General features: G+C 49.7%; 1 protein-coding gene across 2 annotated transcripts in view; it reads left to right on the forward strand.

The window, feature by feature from the left end:
* ABHD5 (abhydrolase domain containing 5, lysophosphatidic acid acyltransferase) overlaps positions 1–23,862 on the forward strand; it is a 200,231-nt gene that overhangs the window by 160,427 nt on the left and 15,942 nt on the right. For both annotated transcript variants that reach the window (XM_078663909.1, XM_078663908.1), the window contains one exon: positions 2,092–2,203. In XM_078663909.1, coding sequence (XP_078520035.1) covers positions 2,092–2,203 — 112 coding nt within the window. The remainder of the gene's footprint in view (positions 1–2,091; positions 2,204–23,862) is intronic.

Raw genomic sequence — 23,862 nt, forward strand, 5'->3', positions numbered from 1 at the left:
TGCCAACTAGAGACCCCCAATTCTAACACCCTTGCAAAAGACTCATTCATCCAACAGTCGATCTGTGTGCATATCACATGTAAGACCAATAATGTGCATCACCACATTCATGCGGGGAGAAGTGAACAAACTCAGTTGCGGGTCCAGAATAGATTTTCCAAGGAGAGCACCAATAAGCGACAATAAACTCCTCTCCCTGTGGGGATGCAAAAGCCCTGCATACCTTACTCAAATATCCACTTCCACAAACCACCATCCTCCTTCTGACCTGGTGCTGGGGCCATATCCACAGTCTGTTATGGTTAAGGTACATTTTAGATACATTCTCTTTCTGGCGGTCGATCAGTACAAAAACACAAGGTTTTGATCCCTACAATATACCTGAGAATATGGCATATGGCTGTAAACTCTTGAAACATTTTTAACCTTGGGCAGAATTCGGTCATTCTGTAATGCATCTGTACTATTGTACAAGGGTAACCTGCATGTGTACATCAGCTTGCCTCTTCCACGGAAGGAGAGGTCTATCCAATGCCTTTCATAACCATAAACCCTAGTCAACATTATCAGTAATGCTTCTTGCTTCCTGAAGCTCATCTGAAAGAATGTCCGTACTAACATTATACCAAAACCAATATTATCATCGAAGACAACCCAATTTATTTGAAATAATAAATATTATTTTCAGTGACGATTTTTTCCCCTTGTCAGGTACCTGCGTGCTTGGAGACAGGATGTTTCTCAGACCAGAATATTGACTCAAGCTGGTTCAGTTTATCCACTCAGTAGATAAACAGGGGTTTCATAAACTTACCGAAGTCCGAGCACAAGGCTTATCTTAGAAATTATAAGGATCAATCATGAAAACCAATGATTGAAATGAAACTTAGAAAACAAAATTATCATAGAAGAGATAGGCCAACATCAAAAAAACAAGAGGAGATATTCACCTAGACCTCTTAAATAACAAGCATTTGCAATGCAATAGGTCTCGCCTTTGTGAGAGTTTGAGCTATTGTCATTGTAAATGACAATGCCTTACAGTTATGTTTTGAAAACCTGTAAGTGGTCCGTAAACATGCACTTTGTACTTATAGCTGGCAGTAAAAGAGGCACAGTTACTTCCAGCCTTGCTTCTCGTAAGCAACGTCTATAAGTACAAAGTGTGTGTTTACTCACCGTTTGCAGGTTTTCAAAACACATAAATAAAAGGCATTGTCATTTACAATGCCAATAGCTCAAACTCTTTCAAAGGCGAGACCGATTGCATTGCAAATGCTTGTTTTATTTTTAACTAGTCCCTGCTGTCTAGGGCTTTCTGCCCGTTGACACAGGAAGATGAGAGGTGAATCTTCCAATCTTCCCCCTAAAGTGGTGGAAAGACTATATGGGTCAGGGGACTGCAGTCCACGTTTCTGTTTCGCACTGCCCCCCCCAATGGCCTTGTGTGATCTGGGTGGCTATACAGCCGAACAGCCTATAAGATCTGTTTGTAGGAAATGTGCAGTGCTGTTCATGTACCTGTGCGATTTCTGTTAACGTAGCTTGTTGGAACCTTTTTACTATATAATATCAAAACAATTATCCTTGTTAGTGCTATCAGCTTAGAACACGAGGAGTACAGAAGCAACAGGTGTAGCTAATATTATCTACGCTTTAAGTTCCATAATAGCAGTTAATGCAGAGGTTTATCATTTGTGTCCTAACGCGCCTTCCACAGAGTCTGGCGGGTGGACTGTCAAGTTGCTGGTGGGTCAGAAGCCTTGCCCCCCCCCAAGCTGCAGACAAGCCCCTTAAAAGAATTCTCTTTGGGTTCGGTGGGAATGTTTTTTGTTTCGCTTTTTCCCAAAAGTGGTTAAGCCAACAAGACGTGAACACTTCTGGTGAAAATGACTTCCACGGTGGCACTACTGGTTCTCCCACTTCAAGGGAGGCGTTGGAGAGGGTCCAACTGGTTTATGGTGGATGAACTGCTGTTTAGAAAGCAGAAGACGTAGAATGGTACCACCATTACAAATTAGAAACTTGTTTCGCTAAGAGTTGTCTGTGGCAAACATAGTTATTTCGTGTTATTCTACCCTTTCCTGATAGGATTAAGCCTTGTACAGCGTCTAAGGCCGGATTTCAAGCGGAAGTACTCCTCGATGTTTGAGGATGACACTGTGACAGAGTACATCTACCACTGCAATGTGCAAACACCCAGGTAGGTACCTGTCTGCATGCTGGTTTTTTGACTTAAAGGCTTTTTAAAATTGTGTTTCCAAATCCAAGGAAGCTTTGTTGTAAGCTTTTGTACTTTATGTGATAGAAATCAGCATTTAGGTACATTACATTAATAGATTTTCACCCTGTGATATTCTTTTGTTTTAAATTTTTTTAATTTAAGTAGATATAACAGTGCATAGCCATACAACACAAATACAGGTTGTTGGACCTGCGATGGGCAAGCCCAGCACAAAGGGGGTAGCTTGGCTCAAGTGACAAGGCAAGTGAAGGCTGTAGTGTTAAGCCGGCTCTGACCCAATAATAACTCCTTGTACATCCACACCAAAAAGGACACCACACCACTGCTGTAGAAAAATACGATTCCTTTATATAAAAGTTCTTTGTTGTAAATAGGGTTGACTGGGAAAGCACATACATTTCTTTTGGTCATACAGTTCTGGCAATAAATAGTATTAATAAATAGAATAACTTCAGGGATGAGTATCACAATAAATATCAGAATAAATATCAGGATAAATATCAGAATAAATATCAGAATAAATATTGGTTCATTTAAATAAACAACCACATGTTTCTTCTGGTATAGCTGCCACCAATTAAATACTTTAGAATCATTACATGTGCAATACGCTTCAAATGGGAAGATAACTCTTACAGTTTATGCTGTTTTCAATGACCGGGTATACGGCTTCTCTGAGCACAAAATAAGGTTTGGGACTCTTTAATAATCACTCAGGGCGTATGCGCGTATATCTAAAAGGCAAGGAAACACAGTGCAGTCATGAAAGCGTGGTATGACCACAACGCTCACCCAGTGGAGTTGGAGCCTGGCCAGAAGGTGTGGGTGATGGAGCCTGGAGAGCTGAGTGCCCTCCAGGACCGTTGGACAGGCCCCTATGAGGTATTGCAGAAGAAGGGCAAGTCTACCTATCTGGTGGACGTAAAGAACCCTCGGCATCCGCATCGGGTGTTACATGCCAATCGCCTCAAGCCCCACTACGAGAGGCCCGAAGTCATGTTGGTTATGGCGACTGACGGATCGGAGGAAGAGGACACGGAGCCTCTCCCCGACCTTTTTGCGTCTCAAGAAAAGGATGGGTCAGTGGAGGGAGTGAAACTCTCGCCAACCCTGACTCCTGAGCAGCAGGAGGAATGTCGCCAGGTCTTGGGGTCATTCGCTCCTCTGTTCTCCCTTGTCCCGGGTAAGACCCACCTGTGTACCCATGACGTGGACACAGGGGACAGCCCACCTGTAAAGTCAAAGTCTTACCGGCTGTCTGACAAGGTGAAGGCCAGTATCCAAAGCGAAGTAGCTAAGATGCTGGAGCTAGGAGTCATCGAACCTTCAAGTAGCCCTTGGTCTAGCCCGGTGGTGTTAGTTCCTAAAGCTGCCCCACCTGGCACCACACCAGAATTGAGATTCTGTGTGGACTACCGAGGACTAAATTCGGTAACCAAAACGGATGCTCATCCGATCCCTCGGGCGGATGAATTGATTGACCGGTTGGGAGCTGCCCAATATCTCAGTACCATTGACCTCACTGCAGGGTACTGGCAGATTCCCATGTCTAATGGAGCCAAGGAAAGGTCAGCCTTCTCCACACCTGATGGACACTACCAGTTTTGCGTCATGCCCTTTGGGCTCAAGAACGCTCCTGCCACTTTTCAGCGGCTAGTGAACACGATCCTCACCGGGATGGAGTCATTCTCTGCTGCTTACTTGGATGACATAGCTGTCTTCAGTAGCAGCTGGGAGGATCACTTGCAGCACTTGCAAGCCGTTCTCCAGGCCCTGGAACGGGCTGGCTTGACGATCAAGGCCAGCAAATGTCAGATTGGACAGGGGTCGGTAGTGTACTTAGGACACTTGGTGGGCCGGGGAACGGTGCAGCCCCTTCAGGCGAAGATTGAGGCAATCATGGCCTGGAAACCCCCCAAGACCCAGACTGAGGTCTGAGCCTTCCTGGGCCTCACAGGTTACTACAGACGATTCGTGAAGGGGTATTGCACTATCGTGGCACCCCTTATAGAACTCACGGCCAAAAAGCAACCCAGGAGAGTCATTTGGACGGAGGCTTGCCAGCGAGCCTTCGACACTCTGAAACAAGCATTGTGTAAAGCTCCGGTCCTGAAGGCTCCAGATTTTTCAAAAGAGTTCATTGTCCAGACAGATGCATCCGGCATTGGCATTGGGGCGGTGCTATCGCAACTCAATGAAGAGGGTCTGGATCAACCCGTGGTCTTTCTGTCACGGAGACTGCTTCCCCGGGAACAGAGGTGGAGTACCATCGAGCGGGAAGCCTTTCCGGTGGTCTGGGCACTGAAGAAGCTGCGACCATATTTGTTTGGTTCACACTTCCTTGTTCAGACAGACCACCGACCCCTTCGTTGGCTCATGCAAATGAAGGGGGAAAATCCCAAACTGTTGAGGTGGTCTATCTCCCTACAGGGAATGGACGTTCGGGTGGAACACCGGCCCGGAGTTGACCACGCCAATGCAGACGGTCTCTCCAGGTATTTCCGCCATTAGTGTTGAGGACTCCCAAGGGGTTGGGTAGCTCTCCCCACTTTCAGCTGGGGGGGACGCGTGTTAGACCCGTCTGCTTCTGAGAGTCCCCTCACCACTATGATTTCTTTTGTTCCCCTGTACCTCCCAACATTTTTCGTTTTTTATTTGTCTACCAGGACTTTTTATGTGTTGTCTCATGGGGTTAGATGTTCCTTGATGCCCAGTTGCTCACAAGGTTTGTGGCACCTATTTACAAGGCGCCTGGCCCAAATCTGTGGCATTACAAACTGGGGTTGTCAACCTGTATAAATGAACCTAAAATGGTGGACACCCTTTTCCCTCATGTGAAGTGACTCCCATTGGAGCCTTCATGAACCCTGGCCTTTTGAGGTTTTGGCGCCCTTTGTTTTGCGCGCATTTCTGACAGGAATTCCTTTGTTTTCCTCAGGTACACAAAATGGCTGCTCTAGAACCCCAGTACGGTGGCTGTGAGTGTCCTAAATACCCCTGAAGAGTGCCTTGTCATTGTCACAGCCAGAGAAGGTTCTAGAACCTTCTGGCTCGTGCCGGTACCCCAGGGCACTGGCTATATAAGGCCCAGTCCCTGGCGGCCTTTGGAGATGTAGATGAAGATTGTTCAGACTAGAGAAGGAGATTAAGAGATTCCAGACTCGACACCAGATTGACACCTGCCCTGTTGACCCCTGAGGTGGCTGGTAGCGCAGGCACTAGAGCAGCAAAGGGTTGCTGGCGTTGTGTCTGACTGGCGTTCCAGTCAGCTACGTGAGAAGTGATCTAGCGCCTACAGCGCCTGCCCAGCGAGTACCTCATTGCCCCCAAAAGACTGTGGCCAGATTCGTGCGCCTCCCCGGTGGTGAACTGTGATCGATTTATCGAGTCGCGAGGCGAGAGCAAGTTCGCCGCGCCTGCGTTCGTCAGCTGTGCCCCCTTCGCGACAGGTGCCTCTAGAGGGGAGCTCGGACGTCTCCGAGCCCCACCAGCGTAGAGCGCTTCCTGCGCAGATTGAAGGTGAGGTGGTGCGCCGGGGCGGGGAAAGGCCGGCCTTCGTTGGGCGGGACTAGCGTCTCTGCCACTCCCCAGTGACCCGGGAGCTGTAGCTGTGGGCGGGAACCACTCTGTATGCGGAAGTCGGAGGGAGGTCCGTGGAGCCCCTGAGAGCCCCGTCGCTAACGAGAGAAGTGCTGTGCCCGACTGAATCGTATTTTGATTGCAGCCGATGTGAGGTGGGCCCGTTTCTTCATAGTGAATGCAGCGTTGTGAAGGAACTGTGAACCGGCATTCATTTGACTGTGCGCGAAGGTTGTGTGACCTCTCCGGCAGCCCGTTCGTCAGTCTAAAGACTTTGAACTGGTGCCGCCTGTGCTCAAGTGGTGCTAAAGCCCGTAGGCGCGCATAGACTTCACCGGCAAAGCAGAGATCCTATCCCGGTGACCGCCGAGTGCAAATGATGTATTTCTGACTGGCTTCCAAGTTGTCAGAAGCTTGCTTCCACAACTTAGCCATTTGGCTTCGGAAGGCCAGCATGTAGCTCACCACATCCTGGGGAACTTTCCGGGGAGATTTTTCCCAGGAGTACCTCACCAGGCTGAGAGGTCCACGTACAGGGTGCCCGTACAAAAGCTCGAAGGGGCTGAAGCCCACTCACTTTTGCGGCACTTCCCTGTAGGAAAAGAGCAAACGGGGTAGGAGGACGTCCCATTTCCTCCGCAGGCTTTTGGGTAGACTTCTGATCATACCCTTCAAGGTTTGGTTGAACCTTTCCACAAGACCATTGGTCTGTGGGTGATGAGGAGTGGTGAACCTGTAAGTCACTCCACACTCCTTCCACATGGCCCGCATATATGCTGACAGGAAGTTGGTCCCCCTGTCAGACACAACTTCCTTGGGGAATCCCACTCGGGTAAAGATCCCCATCAGGGCCTTGGCCACTACTGGTGCAGTAATGGTTCTCAGAGGAATTGCCTCTGGATACCTTGTGGCGTGATCCACCAGGACCAGGATAAACCTGTGACCGGATGATGTAGGTGGATCTAGGGGCCCAGCAATGTCGATGCCCACCCTTTCAAAGGGGGTGCCAACGACGGGAAGTGGTTCCAGGGGAGCCTTCAGCTTCGTCCCTGTTTTCCCACTGGCTTGGCATGACACGCACGACCGACAGTATGTGTCGGACGCCACCCTCATTCGAGGCCAATAAAAGTGGAGGACAAGCCGGGCAAAGGTCTTGTCCTGACCCAAGTGTCCTGCCAAGGGAATCTCATGAGCCAACTCTAATAGGAAGGCTCGGTAACACTGTGGGACTACCAGGGCCCGTGACAATCCGTGCACTGGCGCCCTGGGTTCACTGTAGAGGAGACCATCCTCCCAGTAAACACGATAGTTCCCAGACTCGTTACCTGCTGCCTGGGCTTCAGCCTGTTGCCTCAGACCCTCGAGGGTGGGACATTCCCTTTGTCCCTTGCTCAGTTCCTCCCTGGATGGTCCTCCTTCCACTCGCCACTCAGCGGGATAGGCAAGTCCTCCAACGGAACCATGTCCTCCTCCGCGGACTCCGGGTCCACCTCCACAGGTGGCCTATCCGTCTCACGGGGCATGGACATCGAGGCAGGCTCCTCCTGTCCTCGAAATGTTCCCTCATCAGCAGCTGGGTGGGCCATTGTTCCAGGCTAAAACCCACGCAACTTCTCCTCCCGAGCAGCCGCAGACCTGGTACTCGCACAGGCCCAATCAGGTGTACCCAGCATCTCAGTATGAGTCCGGTATTCCACCTCCTTCCAAGCATTGTGCTCCATATCATTGCCCAGCAGACAATCGACTGGCACGGCGTGGCTTACGGCAACTCGAAGTGAACCTGCAACCCCTCCCCACTCAAAGGGAACCTCGGCCACAGGATAGTGGCCCATTCTGCCGTCAGCCATCGCGGCTGGATGAAGTACGCCTGGAATCACCTGCTCTGAGGACACCAGATGACTCCTTACCATAGTCATACTGGCTCCTGTATCTCTCAGAGCTTCCCCTCTATGGCCATTGATGGTGACCCATTGCCCATACTTGGTAGTATTTGAGGGCACCTGGATCTTTGGAACCACCTCCCGATCACCCAGGGACACTAAGGTGACACCCGCTCACTCCCCCCCCTTAACTAAGGGCATCTCCTCCCCGAGCGCTACACTAGCGACTCCCGGGGCCTTTCCTCCAGTGGGAGGGGGTGGTCTCTTTGGGCATTTCACGTCTCCCTTATAATGTCCAATACCACCAAACTCATAGCAATGGATGACCCTTGGCTGCTGACTCTGGCCAGGATTAGGGTTCTTCTGCGGGTTAGCCTTAGAAGTGGAGAAGAAACTTTTCCCCTTAAAGGTATTTTGGGGGCCTTTGGAGAACTCCTGCTTCTTGGTATCTCCCCCCTCTTTCTTCTGGGGAGAGCCCTGTCCGGACTTCTGAGAATCTCCTCCCGTCCCCTTCGTGGACACTCGGGTACTTGCCCAAATGTCCGCCTCCTCAGCAAGCTTACGGGGGCAAGTAAGTTTGCTGTCTACCAGGTGTTGCCTCAGCTCGGGAAGACATTTCTCGAGTAGATGTTCCTTGAGTATCAGGTCGTACAACCCTCGATAGTCCTCCACCTCATTACCTTGTACCCACCCATCCAAGGCTTTCTTAGCAAAATCCAGGAAGTCAACCCAATTCTGTGAGCTCAGCTTGTGGCTGCCCCTAAACCTTTGCCGGTATTTCTCGGGGGTCAACCCAAACTTCCTGATGAGCGCCACCTTCATGGCGGGGTAATTAACCTGTTCCTCCCGGTCTAGGGCCAATAGGGCATCCCTACCTGTCGGAGGCATGTACCGGTATAATCCACCACCCCAATGCTTCTCATGGATCCCATGGGCTCTTAAGGAGACCTCATAGGCTGCCAGCCACTTGCCTATGTTGTCTCCAGCGGTATAACTGGCGACTACGTCCTTGGGTAAATGGGGCCTGGGCTCCCTGGCAAATTCCTTTGACTCGACACCCTTCGGAGTGATGTTAGGGGCCTGGAATTCGAGTTCTCGTAGCTTGAACTCGTGTTCCATCCTTTTCCTTTCCATCTCCAGCTTGGACACATGTTCCAACCTCCTCCCCTCCCTCCTTTCTTCCAACTCCATTTTTGCTATTTCCCACCTTAACAGTCTTTCCTCTCTCCTGTCAGCTAACTCGGTTTCTGACAACCCTCTCGATGACACACTGCTGCCCTCCCGTGAGGTTGCCTCGGGGCTGATTGACATCTCACCCACCCCCGGGGGACATTCCGCAGTCCTATCAATGACAGTACCTCTGTCCGATTCCTCCTCCTCCACCGTTCCCTCCGTGTGTGCTTCCACCCATGCTCGCAGACTAGTACGGAGCTCCTCTCTTTTGGCCCCTCGCCTGACAAACACTCCCCTCTCCTGACAGAAATCCTTGAGCTGTGCCACAGTATAGGTCTCCAGCTCTGACATTTCGAATTCCATCTTGTCAGTGAAAAGTGTGGACAACCACCCCGAAGTAGGTGAGCAGGATAGGAACTTTGAGGGTCACTTCCACCCACCTCCAGGAAAGAATTTGGAAAAAAAACAAAACGTTGAATTGGAGGGCCGCTAGGAGAAAACTCCGGGTGTGTACCTGTGGTGCACACTGAATTATTATGGGGTTCAAAACAAGCACGGCTCGCAATCCCACGCGCTGCCACCAATTTTATGTTGGACCTGCGATGGGCAAGCCCAGCACAAAGGGGGTAGCTTGGCTCAAGTGACAAGGCAAGTGAAGGCTGTAGTGTTAAGCCGGCTCTGACCCAATAATAACTCCTTGTACATCCACACCAAAAATAAGGACACCACACCACTGCTGTAGAAAAATACGATTCCTTTATATAAAAGTTCTTTGTTGTAAATAGGGTTGACTGGGAAAGCACATATACATTTCTTTTGGTCATACAGTTATGGTAATAAATAGTATTAATAAATAGAATAACTTCAGGGATGAGTATTGAGGAAAATGAAATTTTACATGACCAATATGTCCCCTGCGTGTACCCTATGTTTAATGTATGTGCATGTCACCCATGCATTTTCCCTTAGTGGCCTGAATAACGAGGCCTCTGCATTTACGTCCTGCATTAGGATGCCAGTCATCAAGTCTCCCATGTAAGAAACGTTAATTTTTGCATTGAGGCCCATGTGTTTGCATTGTGCACTTTTAAATCAAGATGAACCCATTTTTGTGGCTCAGCCTGAGCCAGTCTCTGAATTAGAGTTTCATGGCTCCAGACACTCTGAGAGCTGCAGTTACGTATCCCTGACCTCGCATACTTCTGGCTCAGCCGAAAGAGGCCCAGCACGAGGTGCCAAGACAGTATTTTGCACAACAGTTATCTGCTTGCTCTACAGAATCACATTCCTGCCTGGTGAAGAAGGTAAACAGAACCCGTCTGAAGAGATAGGGCCTAGCCTTTCTGTCTCCGTTTAAGTGAATTATAGAGCTTGCATCCGTAGAAAGCCCACGGCCCCCACGCAATGAACGAAGAAATATATGCCCTCTCTGGCTCTTAGTGAGGAGCGACCTTTGCTTCAGACAATACATCCCCGGACTCAAGATATCAGATAATACCAGACGTGCTGATCGCCCTGACACTGAAGGCCTCCCTACTAGACTGAATGTCAGCTCCCCCCAGTTACACGTCAGTTGCACGTCATGATCAAGTTGCGCACACAAGTAGGGCAAAGTTCCAGTTGGCCATGCAACCCCCTCCATGTATCCACCCACCTATGACTCACCTATGACTCCTCAAATGCACGCCCACATGCTCTTATCTCTCTTTCTCTTGCTCTGCCTGGAGCGCTCCTCCCTATGTACGAGATTGAAAGTATAAATATTGTACTCTGTAAATAAGGTTTAGAAGACCCTTCCTGAACCTTAGTGGTGATGGAACCGATTCTCCCCTAACTCGAGTTATTGAAATAAAGCCCTTTTGAGTCGGACACCACGGACTCTGCCTCTCATTGAATGCATGACACTTTGTTTATTTATAGAAATTATGACAGGGTAATATTTTATTTACCACAGTATCACAATAAATATCAGAATAAATATCAGGATAAATATCAGAATAAATATCAGAATAAATATTGGTTCATTTAAATAAACAACCACATGTTTCTTCTGGTATCGCTGCCACCAATTAAATACTTTAGAATCATTACATGTGCAATACGCTTCAAATGGGAAGATAACTCTTACAGTTTATGCTGTTTTCAATGACCGGGTATACGGCTTCTCTGAGCACAAAATAAGGTTTGGGACTCTTTAATAATCACTCAGGGCGTATGCGCGTATATCTAAAAGGCAAGGAAACACAGTAAATACATCATTTGCACTCGGCGGTCACCGGGATAGGATCTCTGCTTTGCCGGTGAAGTCTATGCGCGCCTACGGGCTTTAGCACCACTTGAGCACAGGCGGCACCAGTTCAAAGTCTTTAGACTGACGAACGGGCTGCCGGAGAGGTCACACAACCTTCGCGCACAGTCAAATGAATGCCGGTTCACAGTTCCTTCACAACGCTGCATTCACTATGAAGAAACGGGCCCACCTCACATCGGCTGCAATCAAAATACAATTCAGTCGGGCACAGCACTTCTCTCGTTAGCGACGGGGCTCTCAGGGGCTCCACGGACCTCCCTCCGACTTCCGCATACAGGGTGGTTCCCGCCCACAGCTACAGCTCCCGGGTCACTGGGGAGTGGCAGAGACGCTAGTCCCGCCCAACGAAGGCCGGCCTTTCCCCGCTCCGGCGCACCACCTCACCTTCAATCTGCGCTGGTGGGGCTCGGAGACGTCCGAGCTCCCCTCTAGAGGCACCTGTCGCGAAGGGGGCACAGCTGACGATCGCAGTCGCGGCGAACTTGCTCTCGCCCCGCGACTCGATAAATCGATCACAGTTCACCACCGGGGGGGGCGGGGAGGCGCACGAATCCGGCCACAGTCTTTTGGGGGAAATGAAGTACTCGCTGGGCAGGCGCTAGATCACTTCTCACGTAGCTGACTGGAACGCCAGTCAGACACAACACCAGCAACCCTTTGCTGCTCTACTGCCTGCGCTACCAGCCACCTCAGGGGTCAACAGGGCAGGTGTCAATCTGGTGTCGAGTCTGGAATCTCTTAATCTCCTTCTCTAGTCTGAACAATCTTCATCTACATCTCCAATGGCCGCCAGGGACTGGGCCTAATATAGCCAGTGCCCTGGGGTACGGGCACGAGCCAGAAGGTTCTAGAACCTTCTCTGGCTGTGACAATGACAAGGCACTCTTCAGGGGTATTTAGGGCACTCACAGCCACCGTACTGGGGTTCTAGAGCAGCCATTTTGTGTACCTGAGGAAAACAAAGGAATTCCTGTCAGAAATGCGCGCAAAACAAAGGGCGCCAAAACCTCAAAAGGCCAGGGTTCATGAAGGCTCCAATGGGAGTCACTTCACATGAGGAAAAAGGGTGTCCACCATTTTAGGTTCATTTATACAGGTTGACAACCCCAGTTTGTAATGCCACAGGTTTGGGCCAGGCGCCTTGTAAATAGGTGCCACAAACCTTGTGAGCAACTGGGCATCAAGGAACATCTAACCCCATGAGACAACACATAAAAAGTCCTGGTAGACAAATAAAAAACGACAAATTTTGGGAGGTACAGGGGAACAAAAGAAATCATAGTGGTGAGGGGACTCTCAGAAGCAGACGGGTCTTACACAGGTCAATATGATTCCTCGTTCTCTACCCCTCTTCCCCCCTTACACAGCTTCTCGCCCATCAGGTAGGTTCCGGTTCCTTGAGTATAATTATCTATCTGTTCCCGTCACTTCACTTTGCTTATCCCACCCTGTCCGATCCCGCCCCTTGTCTTCTTCATTTCACCTTATATTGTTAGTCCTCTGTATTTCGTCCAGCTTCCCCAGACTTTATCCCATTTACCAGGACATCCCCGCCCCCGGTAGACTACCTTCTCTGCAGCGCAGCACCAGTCCAGGTCTTGTTCCCAATCCCTAGCTGTGGGTATTTCTGGTTTGCTCCACATTCTAGCTATATTTCTCTTGGCTACCATGTCTGCTAGGATTAGCCATATTTTTGTGTATTGTGAACAGTTCAGTGTTTCTGTTAAGGTCAATATGTGCAATTTCGCTTCCACTGGTACTGTCTGTCCCACCACCTTGGACATTACTTTTATTGTCCCCTTCCAGAATCTCTGCAGATCCGGACAGCTCCATAGCGTGTGGAGGAAGGAGGCCTCCTCCCCATATTGTCTTAAACATGTTTTTCCACATTTGCAAAAAGAACAATTGATGGACAGAATTCAGAACAATGTCATACATTCACCCCAGTACAGAGATCTGGGCCTAAATCCTTCGTTTTTTTGCTCTCCATGCCATTCCAGTTTGGACCCAGCCATATGCAAATCAGTCTTGACCCTGCGCCCAATGGGAACAGTCGAGCCCGAACTGCCAGGCCAGGTCCTCCCTGGACTGGAAACAAGCATCCTAGGACCGGTTTGGGACTTTCAGCCCTCATCAGCCAGGATAGCTTGACTCCAGTGGCATGGAGAGCGCAGGACCTAGGCCTGGGCATACCAGTCCCACTCGAGTGACAAATGCAAAAAGAACAGTTCCTAAGAGGCACAGGGTCAAGACTGATTTGCATATAGCTGTGTCTGAACTGGAGTGGCGAAGTGAGCTAAAGAACGATGAAGGATTCAACCCAGATCTGTGACTGGGGGGATGTGTCTGAAAAGTTTCAGCGCTCCGTCCATCATCTCCTTGTGTTTGCGTTGTATCACATTTGCCCATCCGAACAAGTCTCAGTCTGGTTGTGTATGATCTGTGTATTATTTTGAGCTGTATTAGTCTAAAAATGACCCTGATGGCTACTTCTGTTGGGCTCTGTATGACCTGTGATATTTCTTGATCTTGTTGATATATGCTTAATAAGTGACAAAATACAAACTAAAGCTGTGTGAAACTTCAACTACTCGGTGAAATCCTGTAGTAGTTACTGACAAAGCCTAACAAACAATCACCTTTTTTTTTTTTTGTGTTGATGCATGCATTGGAGGGAACAAATGGACCAAAGACTCCCTCCCAGTATCATTTCATCTCTTTCTCAGGCCTAGACTAGGGAGTCCGGATTGTTTTCCAATCTTATGGTCCATTCTGTGCCCTAAAACGGTCTTCAGAATTCATGTATCAAGGCATGCCATCTACCTTTTAACCTAACACGCTACTAAGTCATGACCCTAGCAGAGAGCCCAAAACCTCACCAATTTACGCCAGTAGACAGTCATTTTACGCAAAGGCTATTAAATGTCAGATGTGTATGCCTAGCTTCACCACAATCGATGTATGGTGAAGTGTTGTGTGAGGAGTGTCTGAGGATTCAACAAGGGCGCATTCCACGCATAAGGGAAGGAGGAATGCAGTTGCAAAGTTGTTTCCCTGCGAACTTTACAATAATTTAACATTTGTGCAAAGTTTTGCAAGTTGTTTAAAAAACATTTTGAGGAAGAATCTTTCCATCCTGTCTTCCACGTTACATGAACATGTTTTCTGTCTCCATCTTTTCTTCCATACTACATGAACATGTCTTCTGTCTCAGTCTTTTTTTCCACACTACATGAACATGTTTTCTTTCCATCTTTTTTTTCACACTACATGAACATGTCTTCTTTCCATATTCTTTCATCTACATGAACATGTCTTCTGTCTCCATCTTTTCTTCCACACCAATGAGCGTGTTTTCTTCCCATCTTTTCTTCCACATTACTTGAATGGGTCTTCTTGCCACTCATCCCAGGTGTCATCTTTTCGATGCCTGTGGCATCCTCTCTTTCCACAGCGTTGTGCGTCATACCTGAACAGTGGTGTTAGCACTGCAGTTTCTACCATTCTGTCGTGCATTACTTTCAAAGCACTACGAGGACTACACGCACTGTGAACTAATACATCAATAAACAAAGTGGAAGCAAGCTATGCTTGTCATCCTTCATTCTGATAGTGGCTATTCTTCAGGGAGTTGTCAAGTGGTTACTCGTCCCTCGATCACTTTTATTCCATTCATTTTCTTTTATAAATAAGGTGTTAATTTGCCTTTGTGAATTATTTACTATGCAAAAGTGATGAACAAATGTCATGTGCTATATATGTCATAAAACCTTATTTGTTAACCAAAATGAAAAAAACGTTGTGCAGAAAACCTCAGTTTAAAGCAGTGTTATTTGTTATGGTTTCAGTGAGAAAGAAATGGATGTGAGGATTTATTAAGGAAGAAAAGACCAAACCTCCTTTGAATATATACTCTGGAGAGTGTGCCCCGCATTCACAGGGCACCTCTGAAAAACCATGTCTTGTTGGCTGGAAGAAGCGGCTCCCTTCGTTAGGCACTAACTCATTTATAGGGCTTGAAGTGTGGGATAAAGGTGACTTTGCCTGAAAAAAATGGAAGTGCCCACTAAATAGCATTAGTAGCCTCAGGGATGCTGGTGGAACCAAGCGAGAACCTCTTTTGGAGAAGGACGGAAAGCGAGGCTTGTGTGTGTGATGCGCTCTTTCTATTCCATGGCTAGTGCCACATTTCCGTAATGTTTGTGCAGTAGTTTGCTCTTAGTGTTGCTCCATGCCACTGCTCCAAAACGATGAGTCACAGGTGGGGAAAGCTAGGGTTGAAAATATTTGGTATACTGATAATCCATATCTGTACTCGGGAGACTACATTACTGTGATGATGTAGTGGCCCTGATGGGGAGGAGGAATATGAGAAAGAGTTCAGAAGGGCCAACTGGTTTACTAGAAGTGTGCTTTCAACAGCACTAAGGGCCAGATGTAGGTAATCCCAGATTACCGATTCTTAAATACCGAATCATACCGATTCGGTATTTAAGAACTGGCAATCGGGATGTAGGTATTTTTACCAATTCAATTACCGAATCGGTAAGATTCAGTAATTACCGAATCGGTGCTATTGATTCCTATGGGCTTTGAGGCCCACGGAATCAATGTCAATTACCGAATCGGTAAATACCGATTCGGTAAAATTACCGAATTTACAAGGGGGACAGGGTGTCACTTTGACACCCTGTTGCACCCCTGATTCTGGCTTGTGTGCAATGTGACACACATACATGCCCTAAGGGCATGTCTGTGTGCCACATGGCACATGTGTACATGCACAGATGTGCATGTACACAGAAATTTTCAGTGTTTTCAGTGCCACTTACATCTGGATTTACAGAATCGGTAAATTTACCGATTCTGTATTTTACCAAATCGGTAAATATACCGAATCTGTAACTTTACTGATTCTGTAAATTCAGGCCCCCTACATCTCAATATCCAAATACCGGTCGGTAACGGACGAAATCGGCCGTTACCGACCGGTATTTGGCGACCTACATCTGGCCCTAAAGCCCTAATTTAGAGATGGTCTAAGAAACACCACCACCCTGGCATCCCACCACTATGCTCGCCAGCAGTTATTTCCTTGGGTGGCCGGGTCGTGACAGGAGGATGGACAATTGTGTAATACAAAATGCTAAATTGATACAGTAAAACACTTCTCCTGTGCCAAGAAATTCTAGATAAGCGTCTGCGAATTATTGAGCAGATGAGGGGAACTTCTGAAACAGATGTGCATGTTAAGTGATCTGAAAGGAAAGGAAAGCCTTATACTGTGCACTCATTTTTTGGCATATCTTTGTATTATTATTGAAGGGTATTCTGCAATCACCCACAAGGGTATCCTGGCACTAAGCAGGTGTGTGTGAATAGTCCTTCCTATGGTAGGTTGTTTAATTGAAAAGCCAGGTCTTCATCTTCTTGTGAAATTCAAGTAAAGAGGAGTAGGCTCAGCTGTGGAGTGGGAGGCCGTTCCCACACTTGAGAAGCAATACAAGGGTATGCCCATCCTCATGTTTTGATTTTGTGTATGCACAGGATGTGGTCAAGTAGGAGTCCTGTGGAGCAGAGGTGTCTGGGTGGTTGGTGGAAGGAGATGCAACTGTTTAGGTAGGTTGGGCCTAAGATGTGTAGGTCCTTGAATGTGTGCTTGAGGAGTTTGAAATGAGCATGTTGGTGTATCGAGAGCTAGTAGAACTCCCACTGGTGTGGGAGTTTGAGGATGAATCTGACTACCAAGTTCTGGATGAGTTGCTAGGTGATCCTACTTTGAATTAAGCTGCTTTTAACTAAGGGTGCCGCAGACGTAGGTTCAAAAGGCCTGCTACACCCCTCAGTCAGACCTCAACAGAAAGGGTAGTAGACCAGGTGGGCGTGAACTATTTGCAGTTTCTAACCAGATGAGGTTTTTTAAAGATCCTTGTTTAGCTGCTAGGCTGAATGCATATAACTTATGAGGTGTGTTTTTTGTATATGTATTTGGTCACTCAATGAAAATTCCAACCTGATTTGAGCTGGGGAGGTGTTGTGCGGGGGTTTGAGCAATGATCTAATTACTGCTCTCTGTGCGGTGTTCAGTTGTGGCTTTGTAGAGAATAGTTCAAGTTCAAGTTCGGGCATTTATATAGCGCACTACTCACCCAGAGGGTCTCAAGGCGCTAGAGGGAGGGGTTCACTGTTTGTCGAATAGCCAGGTTTTCAGTTCTTTTCTGAAGGAGAGGTGGTTCTGAGTAATGCGGAGGTGGGTGGGGAGTGAGTTCCAGGTCTTGGCAGCCAGGAAGGAGAATGATCTGCCACCCATGGTGGTTTTTCGGATGCGCGGGACTGCGGCGAGGGCTTGATTGGATGATCTTTGTTGGCGGGTGGGAATGTAGAAGGACAGTCGGGTGTTGAGGCAATCGGGTCCTAGATTATAAAGGGCCTTGTGTGCGTGGGTAAGAAGGCGGAAAGTAATTCTTTTGTTGACGGGAAGCCAGTGGAGGTTTTTTAAGTGTCCGGTGATGTGCTCTTGGCGCGGGATGTCTAATATGAGTCTCGCTGACGCGTTTTGGATGCGCTGGAGCTTTTTCTGCAATTTTGTTGTAATTCCGGCGTAAAGTGTGTTGCCATAGTCCAGTCGACTCGTGACCAGTGCATGGGTGACAGTCTTTCTTGTCTCGAGGGGGATCCAGCGGAAGATCTTTTTGAGAATGCGAAGGACGTTGAAGCAGCAGGAGGATGATACGGCGTCGACTTGTCTGGACATTGAGAGAGAGGAGTCTAGAATGAAGCCAAGGTTACGTGCATGGTCTGTGGGTGTGGGTGCTGATCCCAAAGCGGAAGGCCACCAGGAGTCGTCCCAAGCTGAGGGGGAGGATCCTAGGATGAGCACCTCCGTTTTGTCTGAGTTGAGTTTTAGGCGGCTCTGTTGCATCCATTCGGCTACTTCTTTCATACCTTCGTGAAGATTGGTTTTGGCGGTGTTGGGGTCTTTGGTGAGGGAAAGGACTAGCTGGGTGTCGTCGGCGTAGGAGATGATGTTGAGGTTGTGTTGACATGCGATGGAGGCGAGAGGACTCATGTAGACGTTGAAGAGGGTGGGGCTGAGTGAGGAACCTTGAGGTACGCCGCAGATGACTTCGGTGGGCTCTGAGTAGAATGGAGGGAGTCGGACTCTCTGGGTTCTTCCAGCTAGGAAAGAGATGATCCAGTCCAAGGCTTTTCCTTGTATGCCGATGTTGTTGAGGCGTTGTATGAGGGTGCTGTGACAGACAGTGTCGAAGGCGGCGGAGAGGTCGAGTAGAATGAGGGCCACTGTTTCTCCGTTGTCTAGGAGTGCTCGGATGTCGTCGGTCGCCGCAATGAGGGCGGTTTCGGTGCTGTGTTTGGCTCGAAAGCCGTTCTGTGAGGGATCCAGGGAGTTGTTGGATTCAAGGAAGGCGGCGAGTTGGCTGTTGACGGCTTTCTCGATGACTTTGGCCGGGAAAGGGAGGAGGGATATGGGTCGGTAGTTTTTCAGTTCTGAGGGGTCTGCTGTGGGTTTTTTCAGAAGGGCGCTGAGTTCGGCGTGTTTCCAGATTTCTGGAAAGGTGCCAGAGTTGAAAGAGCAGTTGATGACATTGCGGAGTTGAGGAGCGATGATGGAGTCAGCTTTGTTGAAGATGTAGTGGGGACAGGGGTCAGAAGGCGAGCCAGAGTGGATAGAGTTCATGAGGCGAATGGTGTCTTCAATGGTGATTGGGTTCCAGGAGTTGAGGTTGTTAGTTGGAGGGGTGGGATCTGAAGGGGGTGGGGCGGGTTGGTCACTGGGAGTATTCTTGAAGCTGTTGTGGATGTCGGCAATTTTGTTGTAGAAGAAGGAGGATAGCGCATCGCAGAGGTCTTGGGAGTTAGTGATGTCGTTGGATGCTGCGGAAGGGTTGGTGAATTCTTTGACGATATTGAAGAGTTTCTTGCTGTTATGAGAATTGTTGTCGAGACGGTCCTTGAATGCTGATTTCTTGGCGGATCGAATCAGTTGGTGGTGTTTGCGGGTGGCTGTCTTGAGGGAGGTCATGTTGTCTGAGGTTGGTTCTTTTCTCCAATTCTTCTCCAGGGTGCGGCATGTCTTCTTGGATTTTTTAAGGTCATCATTGAACCAGGGAGCCTTTTTGCTGGATGATTTCAACTGGTGTTTTTTCAGGGGTGCTAGTTCGTCCGCACTGTAGGTAATCCATTGTCTGAGGTCGGTGGCCGCTTGGTCTGGGTCCATTGCTAGGGTGGGAGGGTTTTGGTTGAGTGATGTGAGGAGTTGGTCGGTGGTGATTTTATTCCATTTTCTCCGGGGAATGGGTTGTGGACGGTTGTGGGATAGGGTAGTTTTGTAGCTGAAGTGAACACAGCTGTGATCCGTCCAGTGGAGAGCTGTAGTGCGATCGAAGGAGATGTGCTTGCTGGAGGTGAAGATAGGGTCGAGCGTGTGTCCGGCTGTGTGGGTGGGGGTGTCAACAAGTTGTTTGAGTCCGAGATTGGACAGGTTGTCCAGAAGGGTGGTGGTGTTGTTGTCGAGTATGTTTTCAAGGTGGTAGTTGAGGTCTCCTAGAAGAATGTAGTTCTCGGAGGCAAGGGCGTGCGGGCTGACGAAGTCTGTGATGTCGTCGCTGAATTGAGATCGGGTGCCTGGAGGCCTGTAAATGAGGGTGCCTCTAAGGGTGGTCCTGGGGTCGGGGTGGATCTGAAAGTGGAGATGTTCGGCGGTTGCAAGATTGTCGTCAGAGCTGGTTGTGATTTTGATGGTGTTTCTATGGACGATGGCGATGCCTCCTCCAGTTTGATTGGTGCGGTCTTTTCGAATGATCTTGTAAGTGTCCGGTATGGCTATGGCGATGTCGGGGGCAGAAGATGCGTTCATCCATGTTTCAGTAAGGAAGGCGATGTCAGGTGACGCAGTGTCGATTAGGTCCCAGAGTTCTGTTGCATGTCTGTGGACCGAGCGGGTGTTCAGTAGGATGCATTTCAGGCGGTTGAGTTCGGAGCTGTGTGTGGAGGAAGTGGGTTTGGTGAGGGTCCTGAAGCAGTTGAACTTGCAGGAGAGGCAGGTGAATGGGCCGTGGGTACGTCCTGGGGAAGCTTTGCAGCATAGAGGGGTGCGTCCGGGGTTGAGGGCGAGGAGAGTAGCGGCATCAAATGTGACTCTAGAGGGTGGGGAGCGGCGGGGACCAGGGGGTCTGGCGCTGGGCGCGGTCCAGGCGAGGACGGGTGCAGACGGGCTTACCTTTGGCGCACCTTCGGCGTGACTGGGGCGCGTCCGCTGCGCGTAAACGCTGCGCGCAAATGTATCTGTCATATGAGGATGGTGGGGGGAGGGGCGAGGGAGGGGCAGCTGGGAGGCGGGTGCGTGGGGGGAGCCGGGCTGGGATCAGGGCACAACAACAAAACAACAAGATGGCAGCAAGTCAAAAGGCGAACCTGGTCGCGATTGGGGGCCCAGCCTTACCGGCGCTAAGCAAATGTCTAGAGGTACCGGCCCAATGAATACATTAAATATTTCAGGCAAAGCGGGCAGAGCACAATTTTCTAATGAATGCGCAGCCGTCTAGCGGTGAAAGCGCTACAGAAATGCGAAGCGAGTGTTCAGGCAGTACTGAACAGTAAGCAGTGCGCAGGTAATTAATGAGGAGGCACACAGCAGTTAGGCAGAAGCGCTACGATACCACTGGTCTGGCAGGGAGCAGCGTGGAGGAGCGACCGCTTCTGTAGAGGCAGGACGGTCACAGCGCTTCCAGCGTTCGTGCAGAGCTTCAGTATCAGTGGGAGGGAGGGGCAGCTGGGAGGCGGGTGCGTGGGGGGGAGCCGGGCTGGGATCAGGGCACAACAACAAAACAACAAGATGGCAGCAAGTCAAAAGGCGAACCTGGTCGCGATTGGGGGCCCAGCCTTACCGGCGCTAAGCAAATGTCTAGAGGTACCGGCCCAATGAATAAATTAAATATTTCAGGCAAAGCGGGCAGAGCACAATTTTCTAATGAATGCGCAGCCGTCTAGCGGTGAAAGCGCTACAGAAATGCGAAGCGAGTGTTCAGGCAGTACTGAACAGTAAGCAGTGCGCAGGTAATTAATGAGGAGGCACACAGCAGTTAGGCAGAAGCGCTACGATACCACTGGTCTGGCAGGGAGCAGCGTGGAGGAGCGACCGCTTCTGTGGAGGCAGGACGGTCACAGCGCTTCCAGCGTTCGTGCAGAGCTTCAGTATCAGTGGGAGGGAGGGGCAGCTGGGAGGCGGGTGCGTGGGGGGGAGCCGGGCTGGGATCAGGGCACAACAACAAAACAACAAGATGGCAGCAAGTCAAAAGGCGAACCTGGTCGCGATTGGGGGCCCAGCCTTACCGGCGCTAAGCAAATGTCTAGAGGTACCGGCCCAATGAATAAATTAAATATTTCAGGCAAAGCGGGCAGAGCACAATTTTCTAATGAATGCGCAGCCGTCTAGCGGTGAAAGCGCTACAGAAATGCGAAGCGAGTGTTCGGGCAGTACTGAACAGTAAGCAGTGCGCAGGTAATTAATGAGGAGGCACACAGCAGTTAGGCAGAAGCGCTACGATACCACTGGTCTGGCAGGGAGCAGCGTGGAGGAGCGACCGCTTCTGTGGAGGCAGGACGGTCACAGCGCTTCCAGCGTTCGTGCAGAGCTTCAGTATCAGTGGGAGGGAGGGGCAGCTGGGAGGCGGGTGCGTGGGTGGGAGCCGGGCTGGGATCAGGGCACAACAACAAAACAACAAGATGGCAGCAAGTCAAAAGGCGAACCTGGTCGCGATTGGGGGCCCAGCCTTACCGGCGCTAAGCAAATGTCTAGAGGTACCGGCCCAATGAATACATTAAATATTTCAGGCAAAGCGGGCAGAGCACAATTTTCTAATGAATGCGCAGCCGTCTAGCGGTGAAAGCGCTACAGAAATGCGAAGCGAGTGTTCAGGCAGTACTGAACAGTAAGCAGTGCGCAGGTAATTAATGAGGAGGCACACAGCAGTTAGGCAGAAGCGCTACGATACCACTGGTCTGGCAGGGAGCAGCGTGGAGGAGCGACCGCTTCTGTGGAGGCAGGACGGTCACAGCGCTTCCAGCGTTCGTGCAGAGCTTCAGTATCAGTGGGAGGGAGGGGCAGCTGGGAGGCGGGTGCGTGGGGGGGAGCCGGGCTGGGATCAGGGCACAACAACAAAACAACAAGATGGCAGCAAGTCAAAAGGCGAACCTGGTCGCGATTGGGGGCCCAGCCTTACCGGCGCTAAGCAAATGTCTAGAGGTACCGGCCCAATGAATAAATTAAATATTTCAGGCAAAGCGGGCAGAGCACAATTTTCTAATGAATGCGCAGCCGTCTAGCGGTGAAAGCGCTACAGAAATGCGAAGCGAGTGTTCAGGCAGTACTGAACAGTAAGCAGTGCGCAGGTAATTAATGAGGAGGCACACAGCAGTTAGGCAGAAGCGCTACGATACCACTGGTCTGGCAGGGAGCAGCGTGGAGGAGCGACCGCTTCTGTGGAGGCAGGACGGTCACAGCGCTTCCAGCGTTCGTGCAGAGCTTCAGTATCAGTGGGAGGGAGGGGCAGCTGGGAGGCGGGTGCGTGGGTGGGAGCCGGGCTGGGATCAGGGCACAACAACAAAACAACAAGATGGCAGCAAGTCAAAAGGCGAACCTGGTCGCGATTGGGGGCCCAGCCTTACCGGCGCTAAGCAAATGTCTAGAGGTACCGGCCCAATGAATACATTAAATATTTCAGGCAAAGCGGGCAGAGCACAATTTTCTAATGAATGCGCAGCCGTCTAGCGGTGAAAGCGCTACAGAAATGCGAAGCGAGTGTTCAGGCAGTACTGAACAGTAAGCAGTGCGCAGGTAATTAATGAGGAGGCACACAGCAGTTAGGCAGAAGCGCTACGATACCACTGGTCTGGCAGGGAGCAGCGTGGAGGAGCGACCGCTTCTGTAGAGGCAGGACGGTCACAGCGCTTCCAGCGTTCGTGCAGAGCTTCAGTATCAGTGGGAGGGAGGGGCAGCTGGGAGGCGGGTGCGTGGGGGGGAGCCGGGCTGGGATCAGGGCACAACAACAAAACAACAAGATGGCAGCAAGTCAAAAGGCGAACCTGGTCGCGATTGGGGGCCCAGCCTTACCGGCGCTAAGCAAATGTCTAGAGGTACCGGCCCAATGAATAAATTAAATATTTCAGGCAAAGCGGGCAGAGCACAATTTTCTAATGAATGCGCAGCCGTCTAGCGGTGAAAGCGCTACAGAAATGCGAAGCGAGTGTTCAGGCAGTACTGAACAGTAAGCAGTGCGCAGGTAATTAATGAGGAGGCACACAGCAGTTAGGCAGAAGCGCTACGATACCAGAATAGTGAAGTGTTTATCCAGTTATCCTAAGTTATGTTAATCCTATTTGTAGTAAGCAGTTCTGATCCCCTATTTACTCTGTTTATTACTGTCCAGGAATATTTTGAGTTTTTATTTCGACTTGCCAGGAAAATTTCTGTCTGCGGTCCTTCCTCTTATTCTAGTTTGGCTTGCCAGATTTGTTTTTTGTATTGGCTGCAGGAATCGACTTTGGCTAGCAGAATGGGATTTGGGCATACTTTAACCGTTTGCAGCTTTTTGCCTAGTGTTCTTTTTAGGTCGAGCTGGTAAACTGCATCCAAAGGATGCAGGTGTCCAGCT

The sequence above is a fragment of the Lissotriton helveticus genome, chromosome 10, assembly GCF_964261635.1.
Source record: "Lissotriton helveticus chromosome 10, aLisHel1.1, whole genome shotgun sequence".
Classification (NCBI taxonomy): domain Eukaryota; kingdom Metazoa; phylum Chordata; class Amphibia; order Caudata; family Salamandridae; genus Lissotriton; species Lissotriton helveticus.